Genomic DNA, 20260 nt, shown 5'->3' on the forward strand with positions numbered 1-20260 from the left:
TGGCCTCTTCAGAGCGACAGCAGTGCGGCTGAAGGATGACATAGGAAATACAGCTGATTATAAACACTAGACATAAACACAGAGCTGCTTGTGAATGAATGCACTTGTAATGGACACAGCCAGAGAACAGGGTGTTCACTGAAGGAGTCACTGTGCCATGTGTTAAGCACTACTGACCCCTAGTGGTTCTGATATAGACTATATGAGAATTCTTTGCTATAGTGTCAGATGTTTGCATCTCCTCACATAATAAAAATATGAGAAAGTATGTTCAAGCTCAATTCAACACACCTCAATACAGATCAGCGGGGTGTATATATAATGTAAAATGCTGTTTTTACTATGAAGTGTGTGTAATGGCAAAAATTTACTCAGGAGACTCCCAATAATATTGTGTTTTAAAGTGTTTTTAGATTAATTCGTTGAAGTTTTTTTTGTTTTGTTTTTTCCAAGCATCAGACAAATGTAAAATGTAGATTGCTATTTCTGCACTAATTTTGCAATTTCTTTCTTTTTTCAGTCTGGAAAGATTAACAGGAGACATGAGTGTAGCAATGAAGAGCGATGAACCTGGGGACAGTTGATTCCACTGATGAGGAGATGGAGAGAAGGAGGATTGCAGGAGATTAGAAAATTTCAGTGGAGATGAGAGAAACCTTCTTTTAAATTGCCTGCAGAGCTGTGATCAGGAGATGAGATGAGGGAGGAATGACAGGCAGATATGAGCAGGCTGATCCGGGCAGGTGAGGAGGAGGTGAGACTACAGGGTGGTGGTGCTGCAGGTGGCGCTACAGGGCAATGACGAGCGTAAAGGCTGAGGCAGGAATGAGGGAGTGGACTGATGTGACGAGGGTCAAAGCTGTTACAGAGCAAAGGAGCGGTCTTCTAGATGTATTTTGGAACGATTTTTAATCTGCTCTTTTTGCAGCATTTTTAAATGACACTTTTTAATACTTGATATTCAAATGTTCCCTTTTCTTCTTCAAAACAACATTCATATTAATATTAATAATATATTCATAATACCATATTAATTTACTAAATGTTAGCAATTGCAGTTTTAACCTGCATTTCCCTTCACTGAGTAAAATTAGCTGATTAGTTGTTCAGATCATAAAGAAAGGCCTCTTGAGGCCATCATGATTGATTGCAATTATATACTAAATCTATGAGCACATGACATGACATGAATCTGTGTATAGACCAGAGGATGATTATACGATTACTAAACTAATACTAAGTTTATTTCTGTAATTGACGAGTTGTGATTAATAAACTTTTTTTTAGTTCAATAATAATATACCAAATAATGTCATTACTTTATAATTTGTGTAAAAAATATTTGAGAGTTTGCATTTGGCATATATACACATCAGGAAGGAAGTCATACAAACCTTTGTAATGTGAAGCTAAATCCTTTTCTCAAAATCTTGGTGTGGATTATTGGCACCCTTGTACCAGTGCAGCTGTTACTATCATTCAACAAATGTTTGGACAGGAACTCACATGTAGCCTACTGCAAATGTGTGTTTGGGTAGTATTAATTTAAACACACATTTTATGAAGGTGTTTTGAAACAAACTAGTATTTTTATATCTTTATTGTACATAGCCACAATCTGTGACTATAAAACACAAACACCATATGCCCTCTAGTGGTCACTCTGAGACATACATTTCATCAAATACTTCTATGGTTTTATAGATTTCACAAAAGCAATTAGCCAATATTGCATTGTTGACCAACAATATTATTGTACCATATATAATTAGTACAGCTGTCCTCTGTGTAAACATGATCAATTATTGTGTGGAACTGCTGATAAAATTATTTCTTTAATAAAGTATAAAAGTAAAAAATGATAAAATAGGACTTCCAATTATATTTATTTGCAATTAATATATATGAAGAAAAATGTGATTTTTAAATGAAGGCGAAGTAAAGAAGATGCTACTTGGTGTTTTGGCCGATTATTTGACTGTATAATTAATGAAACATCTAATCAAATTAGGTATTTAATGCAGTCATCTGTTTAAAGTCTCCAAACCTGAGAGACACAGATCCCACAGGTGTGCATGGGTGAGCTTCATAACAACAAGCCCACAGCCTCTGATTAAGCACCTGCTGTACTGGGAAACAGCTCAGATACAAGGCTGTGAGCCTCTTCTCAGAACAAGGCCTAATATTTACAATTCAATGCAATATTCAAAGAATTTCAGCATAGATCATGCAAACATGTATTCAAATATCAAATCAAATAAGCACAAGAAAAGCAAATTGTCTGACTCTTGTCTTTATCCTACAGTGCCATCTCCGTAGTTTGAATAGGAGGAGTTAAGAGCAGAGTTCACTTGAGAAGTCTGTGGTTTATGTGGTTTCTAAGATTGTCCAGCCCCCAAAATCTCTAGATGTGCAATCCATAAACAGAACTGCTTGTCAAATTTTGCCAAGGCCACATTTTAAACTCTCCTCAACGTATTAAATAGACAGACATAAAGGTCGGTGTCCAGAGCTCTTCTTTTTTTATATGCCTATTAGCCTTGGGGTCCACCTCCAAAAGCCACTTCCACTAGATGAGTATCAGGAGGCCAGTGGGAGCTTGATAGTGAGCTGCAGCTGAGGAAGAGGAGGAGGAGGAGGAGGAGAGATAGTGGGGAAGAGACAGAGAAGACAGTCATGCACTTCACAGGCAGCAGACACTGACACACTGCCACACACCCACATTATTTCTCCTATACGTCTCATCGGAGCACCTGCTACTACCACACCACGAGGACCTGGAGAACATGCTTCCTTGGCTGCTGGCTGCAACTCTTGCAGCGCTAACAGGTAAAAAGTTATACTTATCACTTAGATTTTAGATTAAGTTATTTCCTTAGCCGTTTGTACTGTGTTTGTACTTCTTAAAAGTATGCAATTGTAATTCATTGTCTTGCCGATTTTGCTTCTTAACAGATTGTGTGTAATGGATGATTTAGTTACAAATCTTATTCGTCTTCTTATTTGACATGTTCCACTTAATGTGATTAATATCCCTTCTGCCTGGTGTGCACTTACGAGCCAAGTGCCCTCTACACAATGTGAATGATAAGTGTTTCCAAGCCTTGGCATTGATTTTTAGTGGATACGTGCTCTATGAGTTTGCCTTGTGTTGGTAGGAGTCACTGCTGGCTATGGAGGCACTGAGAGGAACTGCTCCATTTCTCCACCTGTGAGTACTTTTCATTCAACATGACATTTATGGCCTGTTGTTAATGATTATAGTGCGGTGTAGACAGATAGTTGACACAGGTAGTTCTGAAAAATCTTGTTTAATTAATGCACAGAAAATAAATATAGAACCGTATATTTTTATTTTTGGTATGAATGTAAGGGTATAGATACAACAAGTTGACACATGTGGACTGATTGATTGATTCATTGATTCATTCATTTTTATTTCGAGTTTGTGCCAAGAGAGAAACGATAATCATGTATACTACATATACATTGTAAACAACAGAAAAGCACATTTCTCGAAAAGGAGTGGGAAGAAGAAAAACTTATATGAACCCACCCCTATTTATGACATAGTTTAAAAAATTATGTGGTAGTTGGACTGGTAGTTGTTTGAAAACAAGAGAGAGTAATTTTAGTTGTGTGCCATTTTCAGAGAGATTAACTAAACCTTTTACCATCTTCAGTTTTTTAAAGAAATTTAAATGTTAGGGGATTGGTAGATTAATTGAAATACTTTTTATCCCTCACCCAAAAGATGTACTTTAAGATAGAAGTACACTGTTTAAAGGTCGGGTATGTGGCCTGCGCTCTGAAACTGGGTTGCCACTGCCTTCACCTCCACATAGAGGACACGTATAGTTCTTCTCATTCTCAGTATATGGACAGGCCATGTTTCATGAGAGAGCTCAGAATTCAGTCTTGGAGCTGCAGAGGCTGCACTAGGTCTGATTCATGATTGGCTGTAGGTGCTGAGCTTTTAGTACTGCATATTAACAAGAGAGGATGTACCATGTGCTTTTCAAATGTAATAAACGTGACCTATCTCACATAAAGATACAAGGTAAACATGTTCAAATCAAACTGATAACAATTCATGGTGCTTTATTCTTAAGTACGTGATGTTCAGTTTTCTGATATTTTCATTTGGTATTTTGGTTCTTATGTGCACATAACCATGAGACATTTGGATTACCAGATCCTATGACTAAAACTAGCTGGAAATGAAAACCTAGACTCTATGAACTGAATACTCACTATCAAAATCCTGACCCCCACACTCAGTCAATCATTAATCAGTACTAGTGCAGCCTCTGCAGTTTATCCTTTAACACAAAGCATGGCCTGTCCAAATGCAAAGAAAGAGAAGTCCATATTTGTCAAATACAATTGTTAAGCAATGGCAACCAAAATTCAATTATGATTATAGTTTGTAGTTTCTTTTTTTTAACTGCTAAGAACACAGGCTACATATCTTAACTTTTTAAAATCAAACTAACCCTTTAACCTGCCCAGGGAAAAATGTGCTTATATCTATCTCTGCAATGGGCAGTATCTTAATAGGCAGTGTCCCTGTCAAATTAATAAATTAGTAAAATGTGAAGTTCCTTTACTTAACAATTTCTCACACTACTGTATTCCTTGTCTATCTTCGTGCAGTATCTCCCCAGTACAGCTGTCGATAGCACTCGTCAGTTACAGGAGCTCCGAAAGAAAATGCTCCCCTTGAAGATGAATGCGTACATTATCCCTGGCACTGACGCTCACCTGGTACACAACCCGACCAGCCTCATAATGAATTCACATGAGATCTGAGCACCTTTTTGACAAAGTGCATTAATTATATTTTTCCATTTCCATTCCAGAGTGAGTATATTGCACCACGTGACGCTCGGATGACCTTCATGACCGGTTTTAAAGGCTCATCGGGTACAGTGCTCCTCTTATTTTTCTGTCCTCCTCCTCCTCCTCTCAGTGACTCAACTCCCCACATTCAGAGCAACTTTCATCCCACATCCAAACTGCACGGGTTTCAGGTCTTTTTCTCGACGACTCTTGTCCTAAACCGCTTTCTGTGTTATAATCAGAATTAATGACCATTTTATTTCATTTCATGCATGATGGAGAAATGGTTCATTATAGAGTGAACCCAAGATAAGCTAAATGCAAAAGTTCTTCATTTGATAGAACTGTAATTATCCGTTTACATGTAGCTTCTTTTTGTGAGCTGTTAATAATTTACTGTATATGACACCAGTGTACTCTAGTGGAATGATAATATTGAAGTTAGCATGGTTTATGTAAGCACCACACATTTTTGCTGTTTTCTTCTAACCTTTCGTGCCCCCACACACATTCGTTGCACTGTTTTAGCTGCTCAGTCACGCCTCATAGCAGGACTTTGACATTTACAAGTGTTTGTGATTCACTGCCACTATTATATGCTGTCTCTCTTCTGCCCATAGGCACTGCAGTGGTAACAAACACCAAAGCTGCCCTCTGGACAGACAGCCGCTACTGGGTTCAAGCCGAGCGAGAGATGGACTGCAACTGGGAGCTGCAGAAAGATGGTGAGGGGTTCTTGCGACAACATGTGATGCACAAATGGAAGTGCCAATAGGCTATTCAGAAAATATTTAATACGGACATACCAGCGTTGGTCTCGTGATGATTAGGTAGTTGTCACACAAAGAATCTGATTGTGAAAATGATCATGAAGCACAAACTAGATAAAATTTAATGTTCTTACTGGCTACTGCTGGCAACAAAATGCATCTCAAAATCTAACCAGTTGGAGATGCACAAAGTACAAACTATAGTCACAAAGGGTTACAGGCCAAAAAATCCAGTGTGCTGCAAGCTTTAAAATAATATTTTGGCCATAAAATAGGAGGCAGAAAATGCTTAACTAACAATAAACGTATACATTTTTATTCTATCACTATGGCAAGTTAAAAGATAAAAAGCATCACTGCCTCATAACCTACAATATGTTAAATAAATATGTTACGCCCTTTAAATAGAATACAAAAATATCACCACTTGAACTTATCAGCCAGTTAAACACTGTATGCAGATGTATCTGTCATCAAACATGTTTTAATGCATCTCTTCATTCATCAAAAGCTGATTTGATTAAACTTGCTATCAAATATTCAGTCATTCTGCAATTTATTCTAAATGTGTGTACCTTTACACTAAACATAAAAGTACTTCTTTATCTCTGAATCAATCTCCTTTATAAGTTCAAACCCAGCAATTACTGTTGATGTTGCTATGTTAATAAACACAGGTTTATACGAAGGGTGGTTTAAAGTCCTGACGCTGACCTGAAGCATACAGAATGAGAATCCAGGTGCATTGTGGGAATCCAAACCATTAATTATTTATTTATGTGACAATAAAGAATCATTGAGCTCATATGTAGACTTTTGTGCCAAACTTTAGCTGCTCCGAGCTGTTTTTAATGAGTTCTCCTTATAGTCTTTGTTGATCAACCAGTCACAGCCCTTGCATTCACTGAGTAGTAACTTTCTGGCCGAGATGCACGTATGCAGCACAGCAAATACCCTAAACTTTCTGATCGACTTACATGTGCATCAGGGAGCTCTGCGCCACCTCCCCGTAGATTTCAAGGTGGACCATAAACCAACCTTAATATATATAATAGAATATCTGTACTTTTTTTATTCAGCATAAACACAAGCTCGTCAATCATCTTACACAATTTACTGCATTAGATCAGATCAACATTAAACAAATCCTTCTTGCTGTGGTCTTCTCCTCAGTATCTGTGAGCTCGATAACCGAGTGGCTCATGGCGGAGGTCCCAAAAGATGGCGTGATCGGCTTTGACCCCTTCCTCTTCTCTCTCAGTGAGTCTACTGTATAGATGACTTCTGTTTGTTAACTCTAGATTCATTGAGCGTAATCACCTGCCATTTCCCTTGTTACAGATCGTTATGAGGAGTTCTCCATTATTCTTGAATTGAACAATCGCACCCTCAAGTCGCACCCAAACAACCTGGTCGATACGGTGTGGACTAACAGACCTCCTATCCCATCAGACAAGCTGATACGGCTGCCGGACCGAATAATACGTAGGTCTATGAGTCTGAAGTGCCATGGTGCCATTTATCTTGTGGTGAAGAGTGCACACAAAGCTATAAGCCATTAAGCATCAATTTATGTTTTTACAACTCCCTTAAATATCAGATACTAACTTCGAGACGACAAGACTGCAGATATGGAAATTGCCTAGGCACCAATTTGTTTATGGTCAAAGAACAGGCAAATGGACCAAATGGAGAGCAATATGAACATAAGCAGTCAGGCAAAATGACCACTGATGAATTAAGTGAATTATTGGGGTTGTTGTTGTTCATTGTAACTGCTGTTAGTGGAGAGTTCAGAAGTGATAGGACAGTTGTTACAAGATGGGCAGAACATGCTTAATCAGAGCTCCCAACATTGAATCCTTTAAGGTACTGTTAAACGATCATGAGTGGCCCAGCTAACATGATGATGAGCAAGAGCTAAAAGCTGAAACTAATGCAAACTAAACCTACAAATCACCATGAAGCTTAAAGGTTCTGTCTAACTTTTCTATTGGAGGGTTTGGAGATGTTTCACAATATGTCATTAAACTTCCATTTTTTCCATTATGGGTGTTTAGTTGCTGATAAAAAAAAAATTAAAAGCATGTATTCATGTTGAGTGAGGTGATCCCTCTCTACAGTTCTCCCTGTAAGTTGCCCTGGTGGATGTTCTTGTCTTCATGGAAATACTTGGTAAGTTAAATGACATGCTGTGGAACATTCCAGGCTAACCAATAAAATGTCTTCAAATCACTAAAGTCACTAAAATCACTAAATGTAATGTAGTAAATAAAAACCTCCAGAAAATACCTGGTGAGTGTAATATTAGGAAATGCTTATGTGAAATATAATATACATTTGTTTTTGGAAAAAAACTTTTTTAGAGCTGCTTCAAAGCTGATATTTAATGCAGGTTTTCATAATCTACAGTGTTTTTGGATCAATAAAGAGACTTATTCCAGGCCAGACTGAAACTCCGCAAAAGTAATGGTGTTACTGGAAGTGCACTCAGTGTATTAGAAAGCCACTACTTTGCAAGCTCTTATTGGAGATGCTGGTATTGTCTGAAGATGAAACCCATATTTGTGTTAAGCCTGACTCATTGTTCACAGAAAGAACCTGGCAGGACAAAGTGGAGGACATCAGGAGGCAAATGAGAGAGACCCCAAACCAGCCCACCGCAGTGCTCCTGTCTGCGCTGGACGAGACTGCATGTGAGTGGCTCTTTGAGTTGTACAAGATGATTTAATAAAGAGGACCACTGATGGTCTTGTACAGAGAATGGCTTATGAAAAATATAAAGAAAAGACTAAGATTAAAAGCCATGTCAATGTTCCTTTCAAGTAGGATAAAGTCTGACAGGTAACACTGAATTGTCCCTATTAGGAATCAGTGAAAGTTGCCATCCATTATTTATCATTTTCAGCTGTTTTTGTATCATTGTTGGTACTAGAGCTAACTTTAAGTTTCTTATCTGAAAAATATAAAACATAAATATCTAATGATGTTATTTCATCCCCAAAAATTTGACAATGTTAGCTAATTGGTCGTACAAAGATGCGTATTATTTCACTCATGAAATGCAAAACAGATGTAAAATAAATCTCTATTATTGAATAGTGATGTCATGTGTGATGCTGTCATTTGAATGAATTTCCACATTGACAGGAAGATACCTACGGGAAGTTGGTATTTGTTTTTTCATAATTCAAAGCTGACTATTCAAAACAGGACCTGCAAATCCAAGCTTTACCGTGATTCTGAAAGGAGCATTTTTGTTGTTGCAGTGTGGTGGATAATCAGATGCTTTACAGATAGTTCTGATCATGTGAATGATAAGATGTAGTCATTCAATTGTGATAACATAATCTGTGCCTCTCTCTGTAGGGCTGTTCAATATGCGAGGCAATGACATCCCATACAATCCCTTCTTCTACTCTTACACATTTGTGACCATGAATGAAATCCGGTAAGCTTTTTTTTTCTGGATTGCAGGCAGTCCTTCAACACTACATTTATTTAATCTAATTCATCCAATCCTGAAATATTTTACATTGCTCAGATGAAAGTTATTTCAACGTCTCCCTGAGGTTTTCAAGTTTGTGTTTGTTAAATGTATCCACATTATACAATTTACAAAGACCACTTCCCAAACTCCAAATTGGTATTGGCATCGTATCCATTTGAAGTTTGAGTATTAATTTAGCTTGAGTTAAAATGGATGTCCACAGGCTGTTTTTGCACATTGAGAGGGTGACTGATGACCTGAAGAAGTACCTGGACACATCTTGCGGAGGACCACTCTGTGTGCAGCTGCTGAGCTACGATTCTGTGCTGACCGAGGTCCGCAAATATGTGACCAAGCCCCAGGTCAAAGTGTGGATCGGGACAGAGTACACCAACTACGCACTTTACGAGATTATTACACCTCAGGTACAGGACTCAGGATACACACATGTAAAACGGCCTTTTTTAAGTTATGTGTAATGCAAAATGATCACACTTCTTTTAACTAATGTTATTGTTTTTCTATCTGTCTGTGATGTTTGTGTGCAAAATGAGTTAAATCATGTAGAACCAAACCCAGTTTATGTTTTGGGATCCAGTAGGCTTGTCCTTGACTGCCCTCTTGTGGCCAAAAGTGTGTGCAGCAAGTCTTTCAGTGTAGTAGCTTTTTTATTTTATTCATGCGAATTCATTTTGGTTTCTATTTGATATAATGATGTTTTGTCAAACATCCTTATTTTCATTTTCAGGACAAGCTCCTGGTGTCCACATACTCCCCCGTGTTGACCACAAAAGCTGTAAAGGATGAGACAGAGCAGCGGGGCCTAAGAGAAGCACATGTATGTCCCATAGACGCATACACACACAAACAGTCCCATTAAATCAGTTGACTCTACAAGCTTAATGTGGACAGACGGCAAAGGCTTTTATAGATGTTTCTCATTAGCTCAAACACTTCAGTGAGCTCTTGCATTTAGAGGCAGTCATTACTTTTCTCAAAGACATCTTATGGCCTCTGTGATGTTCCAGTGCGCTGTGCTTGCTGCTGTAGTCTGTCTGACTCACTGTCGTGGGTGTGCGCGTGTGTGTGCAGGTGAGGGATGCAGTAGCTGTGATCCAGCTGCTGATGTGGCTGGAAAAGGCCGTTCCTGAAGGAAAGGAGACAGAACTGACTGCAGCTCAATATGTCAATAATTGTCGCCAGTGAGTAGACACAGTACGGACATGCAGTACATGGGGAACCCTGTATTTAACATTTGCTTGTACGTACATATAGCTTTGTATTTAACACAAGTACATTCATAAGTGGAAAAAATCTTAATTTATTGCTAATTCCACAGAGAACTCAATACTGTGACCAAAATGGCATATACGGTAGTCACAAGATCAGATGATGATTAGATTTTTGTCATACATCTCAGAGTAAAAATGTTATTTTCAGAAAACAAAAGGACAACAAAGGCCCAAGCTTTGAGACCATCTCTGCCAGTGGCCCAAATGCAGCTCTTGCTCATTACAGGTGTGTTATTGTCATCACATCAATGATCCTTTCTGGGTGCAACATTCTGAATATCTGTACCCCTATTGCAGTCCTACAAATGAAACCTGCAGGAACCTGACAGTGAAAGAGATGTACCTGGTGGACTCTGGAGGCCAGTATCTGTGAGTAAAAACACACATTCCATTTTCACTTTTTCAGTTTGACGAGTCATGTTTGTTTCCCTTTTAGAGATGGGACCACTGACATCACACGAACAGTCCACTGGGGAACACCCACAGCCATGCAAAAGGCATGAAACACAATTAACTCTGCTCACATGTCAAATACTACAATAACCCAATGTGTTATGTCTCACTCTACAGGAGGCGTACACGAGAGTGCTCATGGGGATAATTGAACTTTCTACCACCATTTTTCCATCTGGAACTAGAGGTTTGTATGAACACTCTTCACACATTCTCATGTATGGCATTTCACATCATCACCACAAGGTGGCTTTGCATCTCAAATTTAAATGAATGAATAATTTTGTATTACAAGAACATGTATATATATATTTTTTTATTTTAGGTGCAAATATGGAAATGCTGGGCCGCAAAGCATTATGGGAGGTGGGATTGAATTATGGCCATGGAACAGGTCATGGTATTGGGAACTATTTTGGAGTTCATGAGTGTAAGAATTATACTCTTATAATGTTTAACATTTGTCATTTAATTTAAAAAAAACAATCAAATGGTGTTGACGTTATTTCTTTTCTCTAGGGCCCGTTGGCTTTCAGAGCAACAACATTCCCTTCACAGCAGGCATGTTCACATCGATAGAACCTGGCTACTACAAGGACAACGATTTTGGGATTAGGATTGAAGACATTGCTGTGATTGTGCCTGCAAAAACAAAGGTGAGATGACAAACACATCCAAAATTTAATCCTGATGCAATTCTAATTTTAATGTTCTCTGCTTGTTCCTCTTTAAGTTTGGTAACAATTATCTGACATTTGAAATCGTGTCTCTGGTGCCATATGACCGCAAACTGATCGACACTTCACTTCTGAGCCCACAGCAGGTAAGACTCACTGCAGTTAGTTTACCTGAAAGTGAAGTCATTAACCAATCCCTTAAATGGATCTATTAATCTGAGAAATGACACACAGTCAACTCATTATATTTTTAATATACAACACTATTTAGCTATTGAGGAAAAACAAAATAAGTGTGCAAAAGTTGAAATTTTAACCTAAATGTTGCATTTGCATGCTATTTTTTTTTTTTTTAAACATTTGCATTAACGCTAACATTGAGACAAGAAGGAAAGCAGCAAAAAGTCATTAGTGTGCACTAATGGCATATCCCTTTCCATGGGGGCATTGATTTACATGGAGTAATCTAATGCTATGCAAACTCTCCCCAGCTCCAGTGGCTGGACACTCACTACGAAAACATTCGGAAAGTGGTGGGCCCGGAGCTGGACCGTCAGAAGCTGACTGCAGTGAAGGACTGGATGCTGAGGCAGACCGTATCAGTCAGAGGCACTGCATCTTCATTAAACATCTCTTCTTCCTCACTGCCCTTCCTCACTTTGATGTTTGCTCTGATCCAAAACTTCCTGTGAGCGCCCCCTGCCTGTTAAAGCAGATTTGCACTCCAAGCATACATCTATGCAGAGTCTGCTAAAAATGGGCAGCTACTTTCTACTTTTGATGTCTTTTCAACCTAAATAAGGATGTATGCAATAGTTTAGTGGAAGGTTTGATGTTTCTTAGTGATTTAAGACTTTTAGATGTTTTCAAACTGGATTTTTTAAAGACCCACTATTTTATTAAAGTTTTTAAAGACTTTGAAGTGTGGATCTTTTTTTTTTTTTCCTCTCACTCACTCTTTGAAAACTGTAACAGAGGATTGAGCTTTACACTTGTAGAACAACTTTTTTAAAGGGGAAAATTCAATGAGAGATGCACTTCCTCTTTTTCCCTCAGTTATCTCGTTAAAAATAAATTTGCCCGATCCATATAACTACATCAAAAATAAATGAGGGACCCCTTCATTTAGCACAAAATTGTAAACTGTGAAGAAAGACTATTTGAACCTAATCTCTTATTGTCAGTTAACTGTCCTGTCAGCACATCTGAAAGGTGTCAACCGTCCTTGGCACATACACCCCACTCATGTCCAAACTCATATTTATCTGTTTTGCATTGATGGTGCGGTCAAGAGGCCTTTCAGTAAAAGGGAAGTAAAGTCTGAGATCACTGTTTAGTGAACTGCTCTACTTCTACATATTACAGTTTTTTTTTGTCATTATCTACCTTTACAGAATTTAGAAACAAGCACAGCCTGCCCATATGTTTAACTGTGATTAAGTTAAACAAGAAATCTTACTAAATATTCAAAAGCTAAAATTTACAGATACTTCCTGTAATAATCACTGCTTTCCAGGTGGTTAGTTGCTATTAGCAGCAGTCAGTGGGTTTTGAGGTTACTATTCGTGTAAACAAATTCTCAAACTTATAGCTTTTGTCTTTTCAAGTCAAGTTTGATGCCAACCTTTATTCAGTTGACGGGAAACTAAACTGGGGCATCCTTTTATCATGTGGTTAGCTACCTCACCAAAATAACAAGCTGCTTATACTGTACTTCCCTCTTTTGCCTCTGCCGCCAATGTTTTCATCCACTCTGCATGACTACAGCTATGTTAGTCTGTGTCTAACGTTTTTTACTTTGCTTCCTTAATAAATATGATGAATCATTACAGCAACTTTATAACACACTTTAAAAACAACACAGGTTGACCAAAGTGCAACAAACACAATTTAAAACAAACAAATAAAAAACATGTATAAAAACAAACGGATGGGAAAAAAAAATAAAGTCAATCTGCTGAAATGTTAACATCTCAAACTGTGTCAATGGCCAAAGTGAACAAAGAGGCCTGTCTGATGTGCAAACACATCTTTAGCAAAATTATTGATGCAGGGTATGTAATATTATTTTGCACTGGTGTAGGTACAGCATTCAGTTTTTTAGTACACAAGAGGGAAGTACTTGAAAAAAGGTAGGTCAATGTCTAAAGTTACTCCTACAGATGTGACTTTCTGTTCATATTGCATATAGCCCTGCATGTGACAAAACTCCCTTACATGCATCATGCTACCTCAGTGTGCACCACCAAAAACAAGAGTTACTACCTCCCTGGTGTCTCTCAGACCATGTGACTTCCTCTCAGCTTCTGCTCTTCTTTCGGCTGCTTAGTCGCCAGCCGCAGCCCTCTGTTCTCTCTCACACCAAAAAGACAGTTGGGGACCAGACAAGCCTGAGTATCAGTGGAGTTTGTAAAGAAGGTTCTTTTCTGAGGTCCAGAGAACAAGGGACCAAAACGATGCTGCGCAGAAGGCCTTCTAATGCCTCTGAGAAGGAACAGGTGCAAAAGAAAAAGGTGAGTGGTGTTTTTTTATTTATTTATTTTAAGTACATATACCTTCTAGACAATATAATGAAAATTACAGTAATCATTTAAAGTGATTTGTTGTTAAGGTATTTTTCTTGCATCTGAAGGTGAACATGTTGTGCAGCTGTTGTCTTGCAGGTTCAATAAACAGGATGTGGTTAGAATTTATATAGAGTTTAAGTCAGTCATGCTGTATAAAATAACAGTTTGTGTACACATTCATATACTACTGGAGTTACTTGAACACTTGAACATGTTGTCCCCTGTGTTTCCAGTTTCTCTTTGTACATTTCATCTGTACATTTCCAACGCTTTCACCTTTGTTGGAGATCTACAGCTCTTGACAAGGATCTCTGAATACAGGCGCCTGATTGACTCAACTTGAATCATTGTGGCTTTTCGAAGTTGAGTTCTGTGCTGTGTTGTGAGTCACCAGCATTAGCCAGAATAGGTTCCCCTCGCAAGGGTTTCATAATTTTAAGAGTGCAGAGGCAGTGGCAAGAGTTGCAAAGGTGCAACAATTGGTTGACAGCAGTTGCCCAAGCTCTGCCTGTTTCCTGTGGTTTGAGTGAGAACAGTGAGATAGCAGCAGTCCTGTAAAATTTAAGTGGCAACACAGTTGCAAATTGAAGGTTTGTTTGACTCCACTGTTGCTTATAAAGCTGGAAAATTTGACACATTTCTTCTTTTTTTCACACATTTAACTTCCTTGTATAGTGCTTCTCTATACATGCAAAATCACTTAAAAGACATACTGTAGTCATTAACTCATACACATGATTATGGTAAGCATGGCTCCTGCCAGTGACCTTGACCAAGGGCACATTGGCAGTATGCACATCAATTCATGCTTGACCTTTGAGATAACTGAAAACCATATACCTGTTATTCATACCAAACAAGAACACATATAAATGCAGCATTACTGAAGTAAAACTTTACTATCGACTATCTTTTAACTTTTGAAACAAAAATCTACCTCCCTCCCTACCTTATCTCTGCTTTATGATGACAAGTAAATGGAATACATTACTTATGTTATATTTATTAACTACTATATACTGCAGCTGTACATCTGAGTCCCACCTGTGGCAGCATTTATGACCCTCACTGATGCAATCAGAGAAAGAAGGACATGCATTTTCATCTGGTCTGGTTACAGTCACCTTGTGGAGTACCAGTGTTAAATGATGTTGTCATATGTGTCCTTAATAAATGTATTTCTTGTTTCAGCTCACGTTACAAAGGTCAAACAGCTTCAAGGATTTTATGAAGCACAAACCCACGTCCCCTATTGCTCTGGACAAAGAATTCACTTTGGAGGAGTCTGTGAGTTTGATTATCTTCCTGAATAACTTTTGGTTCTGTATTTGAAAGTGCCACTTCCTACTGTTGTTGCATCAGTTTATTTACAAGGCAGGCATAATGTCTGTAGCAGAAAAGATGTGCTCTATGTCCCACCCCTCTGCACATCATGTCATTATGAGTCTATCGACAGAAGTGTGACTTCCTCTACAGGGGTGGAAGTTTTAGCTTCATATGTAAAAAGCTGAGGAAGTCAGGCATGAGGCCAGAGGACAGGACACAGGACTTCCTCTGTGTGAGGCAGTCAAGCACAGAGCCGCTGTTTGCTAATAATTACAAATACAAATACAAATCAATACACAAGACTCAAAATCACCAGCAGGGAGGAGTATTTACTGAAAGAAATACTCTTAATTGTATTCATTTGTATTGCATTTGTTTGTTTCATTTCTTTCTTTAGCTCCATGTATGCTCTCTTCTAATTATTTCTGTTCAATACTCTGGGGCCAGTATTTTAATATCTCAGTATCTTAGTCAAGTCAGTCTAAGTCTGGTGAGTTGGTCAGGCTCAGAGTTATCAATAAATAATGTGTGGATATGATCAAGCACTGATTGCAGTAGGCATGGACTCCTGATAATAAATGCTTCCTTTAGTTGGGTGGTTAAGTTCTTCTTCTACTTAAACATTTTAAGCCATTTACTACTTACATACTACATACTTGAGATAAGAGAACCTCTATTTGTCTCACAATGGGGGCATTTCAATGTTATAACACAGAGTACAAGAATAGATGCAAAATGTCTTTATTCTTGCTTACATATTCAAAAATATGACAATAGATTTAACTTTAACCATTTAACTATATGCTATTAATCACATTTTCATTGAATAGAGCCATGTACTTTCGCATTTGGCTACTATATGATCACATATTTCTCATTAGACTACACTTCCACCTGTGTGCTACAGGTTCACTTGTGCGCACTATCAGATGTGCGCTGTGCACCTGGCACGTGACTTTGTGGTTATGAGAAATGTGTGTGCCACTTTACCACAAGAACCCTGAAACGAAAGAATAAGAAAGTACATTTTCAGTCAGGGCTGTGTTGAAACCATAGATGCTCAATGTTTGTGCGTTTTTTCTGTTCCAGTCGGCAGAAGGAGCGCAGGTCGAAGATGTGGGGAAAAGCAGCATCAAACTCGGCAAAAAGTGGCGCAACGTCATTTCACGCACCATGACCCGCAAAACGTCCAAAATGGTGCAGAAGGCCCTGGCAGAGGAAGGAGTAAGGAATTATTAATGAACATGCTCTTTGTAAAGAACAGACCAAAAGTAAAGACATTCCCACAGTTTATGCAAAACCAAACGAGCTTCGAAAAGAGATACTTTGACGCTTCCTAGAGGACAAACATAGAAACTGCAATTTAAAATATTTCCTGTGCTTTTCGTTACGATTTAGCCTCGACTAAAATGCTGTTTCTTCAGGATACTGTATAGACTCATGGAGGAGGCTAATGTATGTATCAGTTATGAGGATACACATATTGTTTTGTTCAGGCTGACAGCTGTGAGGACCTGTCCCCCGTCTCTCCAGACTTTGTCCCAGATCTGAGTTTGGGACAGAGGACGTCCGTGTGCTCCACAGGATCAGAGGACACTGTACCCAGCCCCACCAGGCAGTTATCTGCCAGTGAGTCTTTATAATAATCACAATTTAGATATTCACATTCCAATACTTGGGCTCTATCTCAATTAAAGGTCCTGTATTACACAAAATTGATTCTTGTGAGCTTTAAGCCATGTCAGAGTGCTGTTACCTCCCAAAAACATACCTTTAGTTGTGTTTTGTTTCCTTAAATATGCAGGCTTTGTGTGAAAACACATGTGAATGAAACAAAACACAACTTCAGGTATGTTTGTGATGAAGAATCAACATTATAACATAGATCAGGTGGGGCCCTTTAGGCTCTACAGACTCTTTGGATATTGCTAAAAATGTCTTAATCCTTCTTGTATTTCTGTCCTCCCATAGACAGTGACAGGCAGAGCTTGGACAGTGGCTACAGTCAGAGAGACAGTATGAGACTGGAGGAGAGCTCCTATAATGGGCCTTTCTGTGGACGCGCTGTAGTGCACACTGACTTCACCCCAAGCCCCTATGACATGGAGTCACTCAAATTACAGGTGAGCTTTGGTCCATTCTTCATCCTGTTAGATTCTGTTTGTGGACTTTGTTTTTATTTGTAATATCTGATCATTGTGTTTTACTTTTGCAGAAAGGAGATATAATCCACATAATAGAGAAGCCTCCAGTGGGGACGTGGACAGGAAAGCTGAACAACAAGGTGGGATCCTTTAAGTTCATCTACGTCAACCTGCTGCCAGATGAGAGCCCCTCCACCAAAAGACGACAGCGCAACTGCAGGAAAACCAAGAGCAAAGCCAAACCCAGGAGTCTGGAAGAAATACTGGACAGCATCGGACTCACTGTGAGAAGCTCATTATTCACTATTACAAAATAAATGCTTTTCTTCTGTTGAAATGATAGGACACATTGAGTTTGAAAGGAAAGGTAAAATGGTATAGATTCTGCATTTACCTTTTCAACATTCCAACATTCTTCTGATAATCAGGCCTAAAGTAAAGCCAATCGAAATTTGTCATGTCATAGAGAATTTGATCCAGTCCAAAGCTGATTACATGGAAGTTGAAAATGCTTTTACTGGTTTCCCTTCCTAATTCAAACAAATGACCAAAACAAAATGATCGGGGTTAGGGATACAATACAGAATAATTTCTACAGGAGATGCAAGAAATTTCCCAAACTTAGAATTCATAAATGTTCAACATTAGTATTATTTGTTCAGGATTAGTTCCACAAACTTTCCATATTAATCTTATGGTTTAAAGTCCTTTCAGATGACAATAATAGAACTACTTTCCTTCTAAAGCTAATGTGAAAAAATAACTTTGACCTGTGTTTATTTGCTTTGTAAATATGATGTGACAGCCCTAAAATGTAATACACACGTGCAAACATTATATTGGCTTCCTTTTTTGTATGTGTGTTAGTCTATTCTTTTGTTATGTCTTGTTTTGTTTTGTGTTTTGTTATATTTTATTATTAATATGCTGGGTGTGCATACCCTCAAAATGATCAAAATGATACACAAAAAAACTTTGTTCATTTGTGTTGACAGAGAAAGCTTTGAAATTGCCCGCTTTGGTTTGTGGATCGGCCGATTTTTTGTACTTTTAATGTGATGTTTCGTTCCCCCATAAACTGAGATGACAGCGTGACTGTTGTGTGCCTGCAGGAGCTGAGTGCTCTGCTGTCCATGCACGGTTTCCAAAGCCTGGAGGACTTCACAGGTCTGAAAGAGTCCCACCTCAATGAGCTCAACATAACTGACCCAGAGCAGCGCAGCAAGATCCTCAACGCCACAGAGCTCTGCAGAGACTGTAAGTGCAACCCCTGGTTACATATTCTGTGTCAGGAGGTTTTATGTGTACATGATGGACAAAATATGAGAATTTGACTATTAAATAAAACATATTGTTCTAAAGAATGATCTGAAACTGATTAATAATAGAAACGGGTCCATTAATCGTAAGTGCTGAGCTGTGCGGAAGATGGAGGGTGCGAGAAATAAATGTTTGCAACACTCAAATGCAGGACAAGATAGGATTACTCAAATATGCAAGAGTAATTTGAAATACAACTTTGAGTGAGATAGGGAATCCAATTGTAATTCAATGTGTGTGATATATACACCATACACTGTGTGTGTGTCTGTAATATGAGTGTATGACTAGTGTAAGTCTGGTCTCCCTTCTTTGTCTCAATAAACACAGTCATTTTTGTTTCCTGTAGCTGATGAAGAATCAGAGGACGATGAAGAAGAATCTGTGAAGGACACGAAGGAGCCCAGAGATTCAGGTTGTTTTGAGAGCTCAGAAAACTTGGACAAACCCAAAACAAACCCAGAAGAAACAACAGAAAACTCCACAGATCAGGAGAAAGATGTGCCAGAACCAGAACCAGAACAGGAAGCCCCCACAGTGCAAGAGGAGACCAGCATAGAGGGACAGATGGAGGAGCTGACATTGAATGAAGACTCAGATCTGAACTGATTAATGAATTTAATAGACTGTGAAAGAAAGGCTCTAACCCATAAAACAAACTGATGCCTAACATTTTTAAGTTAGCGCAAATAAATATGGGACTAGAAAGTACAACGTTAACAGACTCTGTAGCACTGTACTTGTACAACTGGAAAAGAGAGCCACATCTTTACTTGATTATCAGTTAAATATATGTGTTTTTGCCTGTTAGTATTAGAAGAGGATGGATAAATCAGACCAAACCCAAGAACACAATTTTGGGACTATGAGAGGCCTGGTTGTGCTTGAAAAAAAGCATGTATTGTCATGCCAAACCGTACCATTGTACCTTTTTTGTTTATCTTATCGTTCAGAGTTGGTAAAACATGTAGCAAGGACAAATGAAAAACAGATGTCTTGTAGTTTGTAATGTGTCATTTTGGTGTCATAACTTGCAACAGGAGGGAGCTGATGAAACAACTGTAAATACCATGTCTAACAATGGATTCTTGTATTTTGAAACATTACCTTGACATTTTTTAATAAATATTCAGAAATTTGTACGTCAATATCAATAGAAGAAAAGATTTCAGCTTTAGTTCATGTGTTCTGACGTGTGTGGATAGAAATTACAGAGATATTAACCATAAACCTGCACCATTTGCATCTCCATGACAACCAAGCCACCCCTGCTGATAAAAGCAGCAATAGTTGGCGCGATCATTGGCGCCGGTTGGTTTGTAAACATTTGTTCATGTAGAAGGTGCTCTCTCCATCTGTGCTTTACACTCTAATAATAG

At 38.5% G+C, this 20260-nt stretch overlaps 2 protein-coding genes across 2 annotated transcripts; both read left to right on the forward strand.

Annotated features, from left to right (window-relative positions):
• The first annotated feature begins 2121 nt into the window (after nt 1–2121).
• Nucleotides 2122–12446, forward strand: xpnpep2 (X-prolyl aminopeptidase (aminopeptidase P) 2, membrane-bound). The gene is made up of 20 exons (XM_020923548.2): nt 2122–2829; nt 3159–3211; nt 4657–4767; nt 4863–4926; nt 5463–5567; nt 6786–6872; nt 6954–7097; nt 8207–8308; nt 8982–9063; nt 9326–9527; nt 9851–9940; nt 10195–10304; nt 10543–10620; nt 10692–10763; nt 10831–10891; nt 10965–11034; nt 11173–11277; nt 11367–11503; nt 11581–11670; nt 12016–12446. Exons 1-20 carry the CDS (start codon nt 2787–2789, stop codon nt 12214–12216), a joined length of 2007 nt encoding a protein of 668 aa, XP_020779207.2. The 5' UTR covers nt 2122–2786; the 3' UTR covers nt 12217–12446.
• Nucleotides 12447–13751: 1305 nt separating this feature from the next.
• Nucleotides 13752–20029, forward strand: sash3 (SAM and SH3 domain containing 3). The gene is made up of 8 exons (XM_020923441.2): nt 13752–14037; nt 15283–15378; nt 16507–16641; nt 16914–17046; nt 17389–17540; nt 17633–17845; nt 18674–18818; nt 19231–20029. The coding sequence occupies exons 1-8, from the start codon at nt 13981–13983 to the stop codon at nt 19488–19490; spliced, it is 1191 nt and encodes a 396-aa protein (XP_020779100.2). The 5' UTR covers nt 13752–13980; the 3' UTR covers nt 19491–20029.
• Nucleotides 20030–20260: the final 231 nt, after the last annotated feature.

Source organism: Boleophthalmus pectinirostris, unplaced genomic scaffold, assembly GCF_026225935.1.
Source record: "Boleophthalmus pectinirostris isolate CB_2022bp ecotype Guang Dong unplaced genomic scaffold, ASM2622593v1 HiC_scaffold_23, whole genome shotgun sequence".
NCBI lineage: Eukaryota > Metazoa > Chordata > Actinopteri > Gobiiformes > Gobiidae > Boleophthalmus > Boleophthalmus pectinirostris.

Bases quoted from the DNA above. Each gene is read 5' to 3' on its own strand.
- xpnpep2 (XM_020923548.2), top strand. From the start codon at position 2,787: ATGCTTCCTTGGCTGCTGGCTGCAACTCTTGCAGCGCTAACAG. The intron at 4,768-4,862 runs GTACACAACCCG...TTTCCATTCCAG, and splicing joins CTGGCACTGACGCTCACCTG to AGTGAGTATATTGCACCACG. The intron at 10,892-10,964 runs GCATGAAACACA...CTCACTCTACAG, and splicing joins CACCCACAGCCATGCAAAAG to GAGGCGTACACGAGAGTGCT.
- sash3 (XM_020923441.2), top strand. From the start codon at position 13,981: ATGCTGCGCAGAAGGCCTTCTAATGCCTCTGAGAAGGAACAGGTGCAA. The intron at 15,379-16,506 runs GTGAGTTTGATT...TTTCTGTTCCAG, and splicing joins AATTCACTTTGGAGGAGTCT to TCGGCAGAAGGAGCGCAGGT. The intron at 18,819-19,230 runs GTAAGTGCAACC...TGTTTCCTGTAG, and splicing joins CACAGAGCTCTGCAGAGACT to CTGATGAAGAATCAGAGGAC.